Source organism: Gorilla gorilla, chromosome 4 (genome assembly GCF_029281585.2).
Source record: "Gorilla gorilla gorilla isolate KB3781 chromosome 4, NHGRI_mGorGor1-v2.1_pri, whole genome shotgun sequence".
NCBI lineage: Eukaryota > Metazoa > Chordata > Mammalia > Primates > Hominidae > Gorilla > Gorilla gorilla.
Genome location: NC_073228.2, coordinates 54,867,812 through 54,880,613, shown reverse-complemented (window position 1 = coordinate 54,880,613; position 12,802 = coordinate 54,867,812). Strand labels below are relative to the sequence as shown.

The following is a 12,802-nucleotide window of genomic DNA, read 5'->3' as shown; positions in this document are numbered from 1 at the left end:
GCCCAGGGCCAGCATCAGAGCATCCATGGCTGCTCCCTAACCTCAGCCCTCCCGACCCAGGGTGGTCCTGGGATACACATAGGGGTGGAGGGAAGTGACTGCTGCTGTTGGATCTCAGAATACAAAAGCTAATACTATTACCTAATGTTCTTTTTAGTGTCTCTAATGGTATCGCTTTTTCATTTCTGATATTTTAACTGGGTATTTCTCTCCATGACCCTTAGATATTTCAGCTAGAGGATCCTGTGGGGAAAGTGCCGGGCACACAGGAGGGGCTCACTCTTCTAGACATGTTATCTAAAACCTGGTTCATCTGTCCTTCCACGCAGGGCCTAGGGGATGCCAAATTCCAGGGGCCAGAAAGAACTTGGGATAAAATGAAACTTCAAGGGGACGGCTTTGACCTGGGCTGAGTCTACCTGTGCCATCCAACTGGAGTCTCAAGTCCTGAGGCAGGACGTCCAGATGCCCCAGTGCAGGGCCCTCCTGATCAACACCTGCTCCCCTCTACTCATTAGCAACCTCACCCACCCTACTCTCAAAGCACACTTGGCTCTCGTATCCAGGAGCTCTGCATCTGTAGATTCAGCAACAGCAGATGGAAAATATTCAGAAAATAAATTGGACGGTTATGTTTGTATTGAACATGTGCAGACTTTGTTCTTGTCATCATTCCCTAAAGAATACAGTATCACGACCATTTATGCAGCATCTGCATTGTATTACATATCATAAATAATCTAGTAACGGTCTAACATATACGGGAGGATGCGCATAGCTTATACGTAAATACTAGGCCATGTTATTATATCAGAGACTTGAGCATCCATGGATTTTGGCATTCCCGGGGACCCTAGAACTAATCCTCCATGGATACCAAGGGATGACTGTATATACTCACTCAGGAAGGCTTCTCATTGGAGGAAGGGCCCGGTTCAGGACAGACAGGGACATCATCCCTGGACTCCTGTCCATCCATCCATTCATCCATTGGCACCACCCTCTAGGACTGTCCCAATGACAGCCCTAGCAAGTGGAGACAAGAAAAAAGACCGGCTCAAATGGTACAGCTTTGAGGTCTTGGAAGATGTTGCACCAGTATGAGAATAGGGGGTCAGTTTCCTCCAGGATCCAGAAAGCGTATCAGGCAGGCTCGGGGAGAGGAAAGGAACACGGCCTCTCCAGCAGCCACACAGGCCTGCAGTAGGATGGGGATGGGGCTGGGGCTGGGGCTGGGGCTGGGGCTGGGGCTGGGGCTGGGGCTGGGGCTGGCCCTGTTTATCACTTGGGCCTCATGAGGGGACAAGAAAGAACAGGGGGCAGAGGAGGAGCATGGGGGCAGCAGGTTGCCTAAGGAGAAGGCGCCTCAGGGAAGGGGTATTAGTTTGTTTTCACACTGCTATAAAGAAATACTTGAGCCTAGGTAATTTATAAAGGAAAGAGGTTTAATCGACTCCCAGTTCAGGGAACTTACAGTCATGGCAGAAGGCGAAGGGGAAGCAGGCACCTTCTCCACAAGGCGGCAGGAGGGAGTGAGCGGAGAAGCAGGAAGTGCCACACTTTCAAACCATCAGCTCTCCTGAGAACTCCCTCACTATCAGGGGAGCAGCAGGGGGGAAACTGTCCCCAGATCCCATCCCCTCCCACCAGGTTCCTCCCTTGACACAGGAGGATTACAATTCCAGATGAGACTTGGGTAGGGACACAGAGCCCAACCTGTGAGGGTCTCAGTCTATCTTGCAGCTCCCCTGGGGCTGGGGCTGAGTACAGTTCTGCTGGCCCTGCTCTACAGCACGTGGGGACTCTGCCTGTGTGCCCCCATCTGCTCTTCCTGGGGATGGTGGCTGCTTCCTCAAGAGGAGGGTGGATCTGCTCTCCTGCCCACCCCTCTCCAGGGCCTTTTGGAGCCCTGGCCACGTCCTCCCCAGGTAAGGGCAGGAAACCGGGCTCCTTGCCCTTCTTGCTGCATGGGTGACAATCCTGGGGTCATCCATAGGCCCCATCACTGTTCCCGCTTCTAAATGGAGGGTATTTTGGCACATCTTCCTGGCGGAGTCTGGGGCCTCATCCCTGTTATTTATTCTATCTTGGTAAAGCCAGGTTAAGACATCTGGGCAAGGAGATAGTAGAGTGGGCCCCAGGAAGGGTGGGTGGAGGGCCTGGCCTTTGGGCTTGCCTGGAGCAGGGTGGGAGGAGGCAAGGTTACCAGGAAGCAGGGCTGTCAGGGCCAAAATCAGGAGGCGGTAATAATGCTGGTGGGGGGACAGGGCTGTGTGCTTGGCTTGGGGTGGGGCATGAGAGCCAAGGCTTGTCAGCATGCAGAGGGGTGGCTGACTCATGGACTAGGGGCTATGGAACCCAGTGGCTGCCCTTAGCTCCTGGATCCTGGGAAACTTCTGGAGCCTGGGTGTGGGGCAGCCCAGGGGTGGAGGTGGGGCAGACAGGGGTAGGGGTAGGAGAGGAGGACTTGCATGGCAGGGTGCAGGGTAGGAAACCAGCCAGGGGCCAGTTTGCATTGGCGGCTCCCATCCCCATCCCCACCCCCAAGCCCACCCCTACCCCCACCCTGCTGCAGAGATGGGCCTGGGCTGCTGTCCTCTGCTTTGGACTCAGCAGATCACACGATGGAAGCTGGCAGCCCTGTGGGCACCGCACGAGCCAGCTGTGACCTGCAGTTTCTGCTTCCTGGAGTGTGGGGCGCCCACTCAGGAGAGCACGGCACACCCCACACCCCTCATTTTGAGGATGCTGGGAGGTGGGGACCAAGGTCCTGCAGCCCTCTGCTTGCGCTATGAAAGGTAACCTAGGAGTCCTGTGTCCGCCCATCCACGTGGGGCCCCAGGAGCCTGAACAGTGGCAGGCAGAGAGATGAGGAGGGTGAGAGAAGTGGAAAAGAAGGAGAGAGAAAGAGAGATGGGGAGAAGGGAGTGAGATAGAGAGAGAGAGGATGAGAGATAAGGAGAGAGACAGAGGAGGCTGAGAGGAAAAGGAGCGAGAGAGACAGGCAGAGAGACACAAAAGGCAAAGAGAGAGACAGGGAGAGACGAGCATGAGTAGGAGGTCGGGTCACTCTCGATCCCAGTCCCCAGTGAAAACCGTAGGTCGCCATCACCTAACTACGCGTGCAATAAAGTCTTCTGCCTGCTGCTTACAGCCCGAGAACCCTTTTCCGAGAGAATAAAATCTTTGACTGTTGCCCTTTCTCGCCGGAGTTTGCTTGTGTCTTCTGATGAACTGTGATGTCTCACCTATCGCCTTCCTGGGCTCAAGGATCCATGAAAAGCCGACGACTCTTTTGGGGAGGCTCTGCAGTGCCTTCATCTCACTAGGCTCCCCAGGAAGCTTGCGAACTTGGCTTGAGCCCTAAGCAGCCAAGTATGTGCCGGGCCTCTGCTTCTCTCTTTCAGTAAGAGGGAGAACCAAGAAAGAGACTGAAGCATGGTCTGCAGAGAAGGCACTTGTGCAAACACCAGGAGAATGAGGGGCCTGAGTTGTCTTCATTTGTCCTAAAACCACGCATTTCCTCCCAGGCCACCCTAGTGAGGGCATGAAGCACAGCGTGTGTGTGTGTGTGTTTGTGTGTTTGCAGGAATATGCATGTGTATGTGTGTGCATGTGTGTGTGTGCAGGTATATACATGTGAATGTATTTATGTATGTGCATCTGTGTGCATGTGTGTGTGCATGTGTGTGTGCAAGTATATGCATGTGTATGTATGTGCATGTGTGCGTGCGTGTATGTGTGTGTTGCAGGGCTTTACAGTGGACAGGATGTGGGAGGGCAGCTGCAGCTCCAAGCTGCAAGTCTTTCTGATAGAATGGTTAAGATTCCCTGGACCACAGAAAGAGTGTTTTCATTTGCACCTATTTTTATTAGCATGTAAAGCTGTATTCTTCGTAGCATGTGAAGCTTAAGTTGCTTAACTATTCTTAGAAACATTTACACCAGCGGTCCCCAAACTTTTTGGCACCAGAGAGCAGTTTTCTTGAAGACAGCTCTTCCACGGACCTGGGAGAAGGGGAAGGGATGATGCAGAGATGATTCGAGCCCATTACATTTATTGTGTGCTTTATTTCTATGATTATTTCACTGTAATATATAATGAAATAATTACACAACTCAACATAACATAGAATCAGTGGGAGCCCTGAGCTTGTTTTCCTGTAATTACGTGGTCCCACTTGGGGGTGATGGGAGACAGTCAGAGATCATCAGGCATTAGGTTCTCATAAGGAGCACGCAATCTAGATCCCTGGCATGCGCAGTTCACAGTAGGTTCATGCTCCTATGAGAATGGAACGGCACCACTCATCTGACAGGTGGCAGAGCTCATGCCGTAATGCGAGGGATGGGGAGCGGCTGTTTCTACAGATGAAGCTTTGCTCCCTGGCTGTCTGCTCACCTCCTGCTGTGTTGCCTGGTTCCTAACAGGTGGGGATCCGATTTACCCAGCAAGATAAATACATTATTATGTCAATTTAAATTATTCACCTTGAACCACCCAAAATTACCTTGCATACCTCACCCACCCAAGGGTCCCGTAGCACACTTTGGGAGCTGCAGACAGTAAATCTGGAGCTCCATAGAGCATTCCATCTCTCCACCATCTGTGGAGAAACAGCCAAACATTGAAAATGTTTACAGGTAAAATTAAAGTTTAGAATAATGTGATTATTTCTATTTTAGCAACCAAAGGACACAATGAGATTAGATGAAACGATGCTGGTCAAACAGTTGCTGCCAGAAATCTGCCATTTTCTTCACACCTGTCGCGAAGGAAACCAGTGTGCAGCTGAACTTCGGAATTGTGCCTCTGGGGTTTTATTTTCTCTCAGCTGCAACAACTTCAATGCAGTCTTTAGTCGCATTTCTACCAGGTTAGTGTGTAAATTCCACATGGGACTACTGAAGTAATATGAACATTAGAAGTCTTGTTTTTTGTCTACATAAAAATAAAAAGTTAATGGAAATGAGGTTTTTTTGTTTTTGAGACAAGTTCTGTTGCCCCTCACAGCAGTTTCGACCTCCCAGGCTTAGGTGATCCTCCTACCTCAGCCTCCAGAGAAATGAGTTTGTCTGGGCTTTTGTAGAAATTTTATGCATTAATATCTTTGACATTTTAATTGTGTAATATTGTGATATTGATATGTGCAATTAAATAAGAGCACTGTTATGAATGTGAAAGTCTAAATTTCAGATAAAAATATCTGCCGTGAGCAGGATTTAAAAAACAATACAAGGTATGAACTTTTGGTTTGGCTTTTTAAACATATTATCCCTTTAAATGAAACTACCCAATCAGATGGAATAATTAATGAGAGTAGTCAAAATTCAAATACTTTCACAACTCTACCCTTTATCACAAGATCTTAGGTTACCAAAAAACAAAACAAAAACAAAAACAAAAAAAACCTAAGTGATGTGAAAACACAAGGAAGTGAATAATTGCAAAGTAGAATTCTCCAGAAAGTGGACTGCATTTTAAAGGTATGTAAAATACTGCCATTTATTGAGTATTTGCAGCATTTCCTTTGCTGTCTCATCCTCACAGTAACCCTGATGATACTTCCCTCATTTTACAGGTGAGCAAACTAATACTCAAAAAAGTTCAGGTGATGTGCCAAATAATGGAGGACCCAAAATTTCTAAGTCAGGCTGGCTTCAGAATTTATATTAGTTTCACTATACCAGATTGCTTCCCTGTCTATTTTAGCCACATTTTGATGAAATCCATTTTATAAAATATACTTCTGTTTTTAAAGATTTATCAAAAATATAATTTAAGCTTTTATTGACGACTCAAAATCATCCTGAGCATTAGTTGTGATATGCTACATACAGGTGGAGAAATTACTATAGGTAGTGCCCTATGGGATAGAATTATAAGTGACAGTAGCAAGTAACTGCAAATTGTTGTTATGCACATGATTTGCCTTTCTAAGGCAAGTAAAGTCAAATGGGTTATTAACTTAATTAGAAACTATAGCACAAATTATTTAGTGATTCGTGAATCGAAGACTAATACCGAATAGAGAAAAACAATCCTCTTTGTTGGTGCCTGCATCTTTGGCTCGTCAGTGTTGTACGAACAGTGGACTTTGATTAGTCAGATTTACTGATTCCCTTGTTGTTTTCCAGCAGGTGTGAAAGACAACATACATCACCATTTGAGAATTTGTGTTACGGTTTTTTGGGGGAATTGATTAACTTCAAAGTCCTGCAATCTTTTTAATCAACAATGACATTTCTATAATTAAAATCCTAGGCAGCAATATTTTTCAACCTCAATGCAATTCTTGATCCAAAGAAAATTAAAGTTTTATTTAATAGTATATTATTGATAATGTTGGGTAATATTTATACGGTAGAAAAATGTTTTCATGAAATCTTTTGAGCAGTAACATTTTATATTCTGAGTAATAATACAGTGGTTGAGTCAGCAAGGTAACAAATACCTAGAGAATAGGAGGGTGGAAAATTGTATTTAATAAAAAACACAAACCCTTTTCATTTAGGTGACTGCTAGGCCAGCCTTACTATTTGAAACACCTGTTACATTGAAGGTAGAAAGTGATACAAAAAAACCCAAATGTCTTTTAGTCTATCAATGCATGAACTGCCTTAGAGAACACAACAAATGTGCCACCTTGGAGAATTCTAGAAAATTTCTAATCACCAAAGGTTTTACTTTATGGGATTTTGCAGCATTAGCACATGTAAAAATAGCAACTTTTGTTTATTTCCTGAATCTGGTTCACTGCTGCCGGAATAGAAACCAAGTGTCTAAAATTTTATTAGCTTTCAGAGGACAGACCGCTCAGAAATGGCATCTGTGAAATAACATTGTTTCAAACAACTGCATTTGCAGTTTCGTTTAGCTTGTATCAGAAATAGGAGCTGATCTTGTTGAAGGATCACTCACCTAAAAGACCATTATGATGGTTTAGTTTAGGTGGGAACATCTTATGCTGTCATAGTATTAGGTGACTTAAAATATGTGTGTGGCTTGAATGGCAGTTCTTTCTAAAGATTGATTTTATATTTTATATATAATAGATGAATCAGTACCATGAAGATGTTTCGTGTTTGTCCATTCTCCCCGTCAGTGTTTCTCCTTTAAGATTAAGATTGGGTTTTTATATTTCTGACCTTTACTTTTCTTTAGGGGAAGATAGGCTATAGATTTATTTCTTTCATGTTTTTGAGACACAGACTCTCTCTGTCACCTAGTCTGGAGTGCAGTGATGTGAACATGTCTCACTGCAGCCTCGACCTCCTGGGCTCAAGAGATCCTCCCACCTCAGCCTCTTGAGTAGCCGGGACTACAGGCACGTGCCACCATGCCCGGCTAGTTTCTTTAATTTTTTTGTAGAGACAGGGTCTTGCCATGTTCCCCAGGCTTGTCTTGAACCCCTGGGCTCAAGGGATCCTCCTGCCTTGGCCTCCCAAAGTGTTGGGATTACAGGGTGTGAGCTACCATGCCTGGCTGGCTATAAATCTTAAGATAGCTTTATTTTTTTCTGGGAGTATACCATTTTCTGTGGCTCATAGTATTTATGTAGCGGAGTAACTGCTTTCTTCACAGAATTACTCCACAAATGCAGTTGATCTAGTTGTTTTGTAGTGAGAAGGTGCTTCAGAATATCTAATTTGATATACCACCAGAAGCAGAAAACTCAATGACTTTAAAAGTCGTTTGGTTCTTTACAGTTTACTATTTGGTTCTATACAAATCTGTTTGTTATGGTTTCTTACTCCTGTTTTAATAATAGTTTTCAGTTTTTGTATATGTCTCTGATCATTTAAAACATATTTTACGTTCTCTTTAGTATTGTTTAATATTGATTTGTTTATGCTGATTCATTCATAGTGAATTGTTTCATCTCAGTTTTGGAATCCTCGATTGCAAAGTTATCTTTAGTGTGGCCTGTATTTTGTTTGAGAATCCTTGTAGCCTTGGGCTGAGAGAGTGTTCTAGTGATGGTTTTGCATTTCCATTAGCCAAGTGCCCAGTTCTGGAGCTATTTTTTTCTTAATTTCTCAGTCCCAGCCTGTATGGGCAGTACAAATTTGAACCCTAAACTCGTAGAAGGTAAACAGCTCTAGATGACTTTTTTCACTTTATCCAAAGTTTAGGCAGAGCAGGTGAGCTTCTTTGTGCTGGTAGGTTTTTTTCTTTTTTTCTTTTTTTTTTTTTTTTGTGGGGAGTGGGGGCGGCAGGGGGAGTGCATTGTTCTTTCTAGTTCATGTTTTATGCAGGGCCCAAGTTAGAATCCTGAATTATTAGGGTACAAGGCTTTTTTTTTTTTTTTTTGAGGCGGAGTCTCGCTCTGTCGCCCAGGCTGGAGTGCAGTGGCGCGATCTCGGCTCACTGCAAGCTCCGCCTCCTGGGTTCACGCCATTCTCCTGCCTCAGCCTCCCGAGTAGCTGGGACTACAGGCGCCCGCCACCACGCCCGGCTAATTTTTTAGTATTTTTAGTAGAGACGGGGTTTCACCGTGTTAGCCAGGATGGTCTCGATCTCCTGAGCTCGTGATCCACCCGCCTCGGCCTCCCAAAGTGCTGGGATTACAGGCGTGAGCCACCGCGCCCGGCCTGGTACAAGGCTTTATATCCAGTCTCCATGTGGATGTTAAGCCCCAAGCTCCTAGGTTAAGGAGATCAAAAACCTCACTCATCTTTCCTTTGTTGCAGGGCCGGGTCATGTACTCGTGCACTTAACTCTCTGGTTTTCAGTTTTCTTCTTCTTTTCTGGACCTATACATTTAAAATATCTTTCAGTATGCCTAGTCTTTCTAGCTGTTTTAGTGATAGGTTTTCTACTCTTCATTTCTTTTGCTCAGACTACCCTTTATTTGATTTCTCTGCTTCGGAAATGATGTTTAACCTTCACAAAATACCTGCTCCCTATAAGGGTACCAGACTATAAAAGGGACAAGATTTTTCTCCCATTTTTCACAAACAACCACAAGAGTCAACTTTTCAGAAGTTGGTGTTGCTGATCTGTGATGTTGTGTTTTCTAAGGAGCCGTACTCCGTATTTCTACGCGCTTTGCAGCATCTGTGGAATTTTTAGCATTGAGGACAACCTCATTCCCAGCTTGAAATGCTGAGCTTTTCTTACCCTGATGATAGGAAGAGAGTTCATATAAGTGCTTAGAATAGTTGTACTGTTAGCTGTAGTCTAATTAAAGCTAAAGTGAGTGAAAGGAGAATTTGAGAAGGAAGAATGGGATTGATTACATTCTTATCAACTGAAGGTTTAGTGTGATGATTAATAACTCCTTTGCAAATTGCACTAAATGATTGAAATTCAAGTTAACACGTATAAACTATAAGACCATATAGTATTTGTGCCTTTTCACCATAGCTCTATTGCTGCTTTTATAAAAGTTTGCAATTTAATTGTGCTGCTTATATTTTTGATGTCTATTAATATGAATAATGAGTATGCCTCATTAGGTAGCATAATTTAATAGATTAACAATACCAACTTTTGAAAATCAGCACTGTGGTTTTTGGTGTAAAATGGAAGAAAAGTTTAATTCCTTTTATTAACATTTAGGCTGAGTGAATTTCTTTTATCAGTTTCAAAATAGCTACATATCTGTTAAGTGTTAAATGTTTCTACATTTGTGATAACTTCATATTCAACATAAGAGAAGCTTGGGTTTAAACAGATACTCCTGTCTTTATAAGCTTACGTTCTACTGTGAAGGAGGGATATTAAGCAAATAATTACATAAACACGTGTACAAACTGTGAAAAGTGCAATGAAAAAAGGCTTACTCGGTTTTCAAATACAAAGTAAATGTACCCTGTGAATATAAAGTTTTGTTCGTGTTTCAAAAATCTAGTTGATAAAAGTAGAAGTTAGTAAAATCAAGCTTACTTATTATAGTTTTACTTTTAATTCAAGTTATACTTTTACTTGTAATTGGAAATATGAATTTTTAAAACTATTCATTGTGGAAAAATTAAAAAATACACATAGGAGAGAGAACAGTACTTCAAATCCCCACGCATCTCTTACCCCGCTTTAACTGTTTCCGGCATGCTATGGTTTCTCTTCCTCCCTTTTCAGTAATTTAAAGCAAACCCCAGATGTCATTTCACCTGTAAATATTTCAGTATATATCTCTAATAAATAGATTTTTAAGCATTTAACTATAATATTGTCATACCTATCAAGAATCATAATTCCTTAATATCATGCATTGCCCAATTTGTGGTTTTTTTCATTATCTCAGAAATGGCTTTTTTATTTGTTTTGTTCAAATTAAGATACAAACAGGATGCATACTTTGGAATTGGTTGATATTTCTCCTGAGCCTCTGTTAATCAGTATCATTTCTTCATTTCTTCACCTTGCTCTCCATTTTTTCCCGTGCTGTTTATTTGTTGGACTGCGTTATTTGCCTTTCTACATTCTGTACTTGGGTTTCACTGGATTCAGGTTCATTTGGTTGGGGGGGACAAGAATACTTTACTGATGATGCTATGTGGTTCCTAATGAATCACATCAGGAAACATGTCCTATTATTGACTTCTAATGTTATGATCAGTGATTGGATTTCGATGTTATCAGCATTATGCATTCATTATACAGTTTCCCATAAATTTTTACCTAATGTTTTTAGTAATCACTGATGATCACTGCCTGGATTCCACTTCATTGGGGGCTGCAAAATGAAAAGTTTTCTATTCTGTCATTCATTCTTTATTTTAAAATTGTGACTTCTATGAAAGATTTTTGCTTCGTTGTGTGTTTTAGTTATCTTGCAATACAGTCCACGTAGGGAATGCAGGATACAGACTTGACTTTCATTATTCATTATCAGAATGAGTTGGTACCCTAACAGTTGCGAAAGGTTACCCATGAAGTTTTTTCTTTCAATATTATAATAGGCTCATGTATTTTAATTTATTGTATGTGTTTCCATTGTAGACATAATTCTTTTGATCCTCAGATTATCCCATTTTTGACAGTTGAGATGCCTAAAGTGCATACCTGTGTGATATTTGACATGACTCTGAGAGTTGTTGATAGTTTCCATGTTTTCAAGCCCAAGGTGACCTGCCCTCACCTTGTGTATCTTGTGCCCCCATCCTGGAATTAACTAACTTTCCCAAAGAACCCTGGCTCCGAAAGTCGGAAATATCTAGACACCTCAATCTTAAGGATAAGGATGCTACGATGCTATGTTTACTAGATTATCATGGTTTCTTGTATCATATCCCTTAAGTTAGTTATGTTCCTTTAGGTTTTTATAAGAAATATTTATTGCCTTATTTTTATATGTGTCTTTACTCTTATGAACTCATCTTTGGGGGAAGAATCTGTTGAATTCAGAATTTAGAGATACCCTAAGACTTTTTTTGTTTTTGTTTTTTTTAAGAGATAGGGCCCACTCTGTTACTCAGGCTGAAGTACAGTGGTGTGATCACAGCTCACTGCAGCTTCAAACTTCTAGGCTCAAGAGATCCTCCTCCCTTAGCCTCCTGAGTAGCTGGGCCTATAGGTGTGTGCCATCATGCCCAGCTAATTTTTGTATTTTTTTTAGAGATGATGTCTTGCTATGTTGCCCAGGCTGGTCTTGAACTCTGGGCCTCAAGTGATCCTCCTGCCTTGGCCTCCCGAAGTGCTGGGATTACAGGTGTGAGATACCACACCTGTCCCCTAATACTTAATTTGATAAGTTATTTTTGGTTTTTACTTTTTAGGTTACAGGAATTAACTGTTTGTTCAGAAGACAATGTTGATGTTCATGATGTAGAATTGTACCAGTATATCAATGTGGATTGTGGAAAATTAAAACGACTCCTGAAGGGTAAGTTTAAATGTATAATATATCTGAAAAAAATCACTGGGTCAAAAACCAGTATCATGAATGTACTAATTATATTAATCGTGCTGAACTAGAACATCAAACTGGATTTTATAATGACATTTCCTTGTGAAATAACCAGTAATACATATGGTTAATTATTTTTCAATCTTTGAAAATAATGCAGTAGAGAAAATGAGCATTTTAAATCTTGGCAATGGAAAGTTTTGCTTAACTACAATTTTTGTTTTCAATACAGAGAATGCAAGGGTGCTATTATTTCATTTTTCTGGAATTTGATCTCTCAAGGCAGGCTATAGGTTACAGAAGCTATCTGTTTAGCTATTATAGCGCTTTACAAAATTGTCTGTAGTGGGATATCAAAGTTTTATTGCAGAATGGAACGAGGAGATTGTGATGTTATGGTGAGAGGATGAATTGAGCCAGAGATTTCATTTCTGACATTTCTGTTTTCAGCTCTCTACTGACTCACTTTACAGCATTACAAAGTCCCTTAACCTTCCATTGCCTGGTTTTGTCTCCTTGTAGAACAAGTCAGTAGTAGTTCCACATGGGGATATTGTAACACCTAATATGTGACTTTAAAGCTTTGGAAGTACTTTACATGATTATGTGGATTGAAATAAATGATCAGAAGGAATTGATATATATTCTGTAGTAAGCAGTGATGTGTTCATGTAAATCAGATATCAGTGAGTATTCATAAACTGAGTATGATCCGAAGGAACTGAGATAAATTCTGTGGTAAGCAGTGATGTATTCATGTAAATCAGATATCAATGAGTATTCATAAACTGAGTATGAATATCTAAATTTCATTTTACAAAAAAATGTTTTTTAGTTTTTGGCATTATTAGACCCTGGCTAATTTAGATATGAAACCTTATACAGTTTACACATATTTTTATTTGTAACTTAAGGAATTGTCAAAAAACCTACAGAATAGAGAATGT

General features: G+C 41.8%; 1 protein-coding gene and 1 long non-coding RNA gene across 2 annotated transcripts; both read left to right on the top strand.

The window, feature by feature from the left end:
- The first annotated feature begins 47 nt into the window (after positions 1 to 47).
- Positions 48 to 645, top strand: LOC109027082 (uncharacterized). Its single transcript, XR_010133653.1, has 2 exons — positions 48 to 168; positions 330 to 645. It is a non-coding gene; the product is annotated as an uncharacterized lncRNA (long non-coding RNA).
- Positions 646 to 4,681: 4,036 nt separating this feature from the next.
- On the top strand, positions 4,682 to 12,497 carry LOC129533809 (neurofibromin-like). Its single transcript, XM_055388411.2, has 2 exons — positions 4,682 to 4,877; positions 11,725 to 12,497. The coding sequence occupies exons 1-2, from the start codon at positions 4,702 to 4,704 to the stop codon at positions 11,921 to 11,923; spliced, it is 375 nt and encodes a 124-aa protein (XP_055244386.1). The 5' UTR covers positions 4,682 to 4,701; the 3' UTR covers positions 11,924 to 12,497.
- Positions 12,498 to 12,802: the final 305 nt, after the last annotated feature.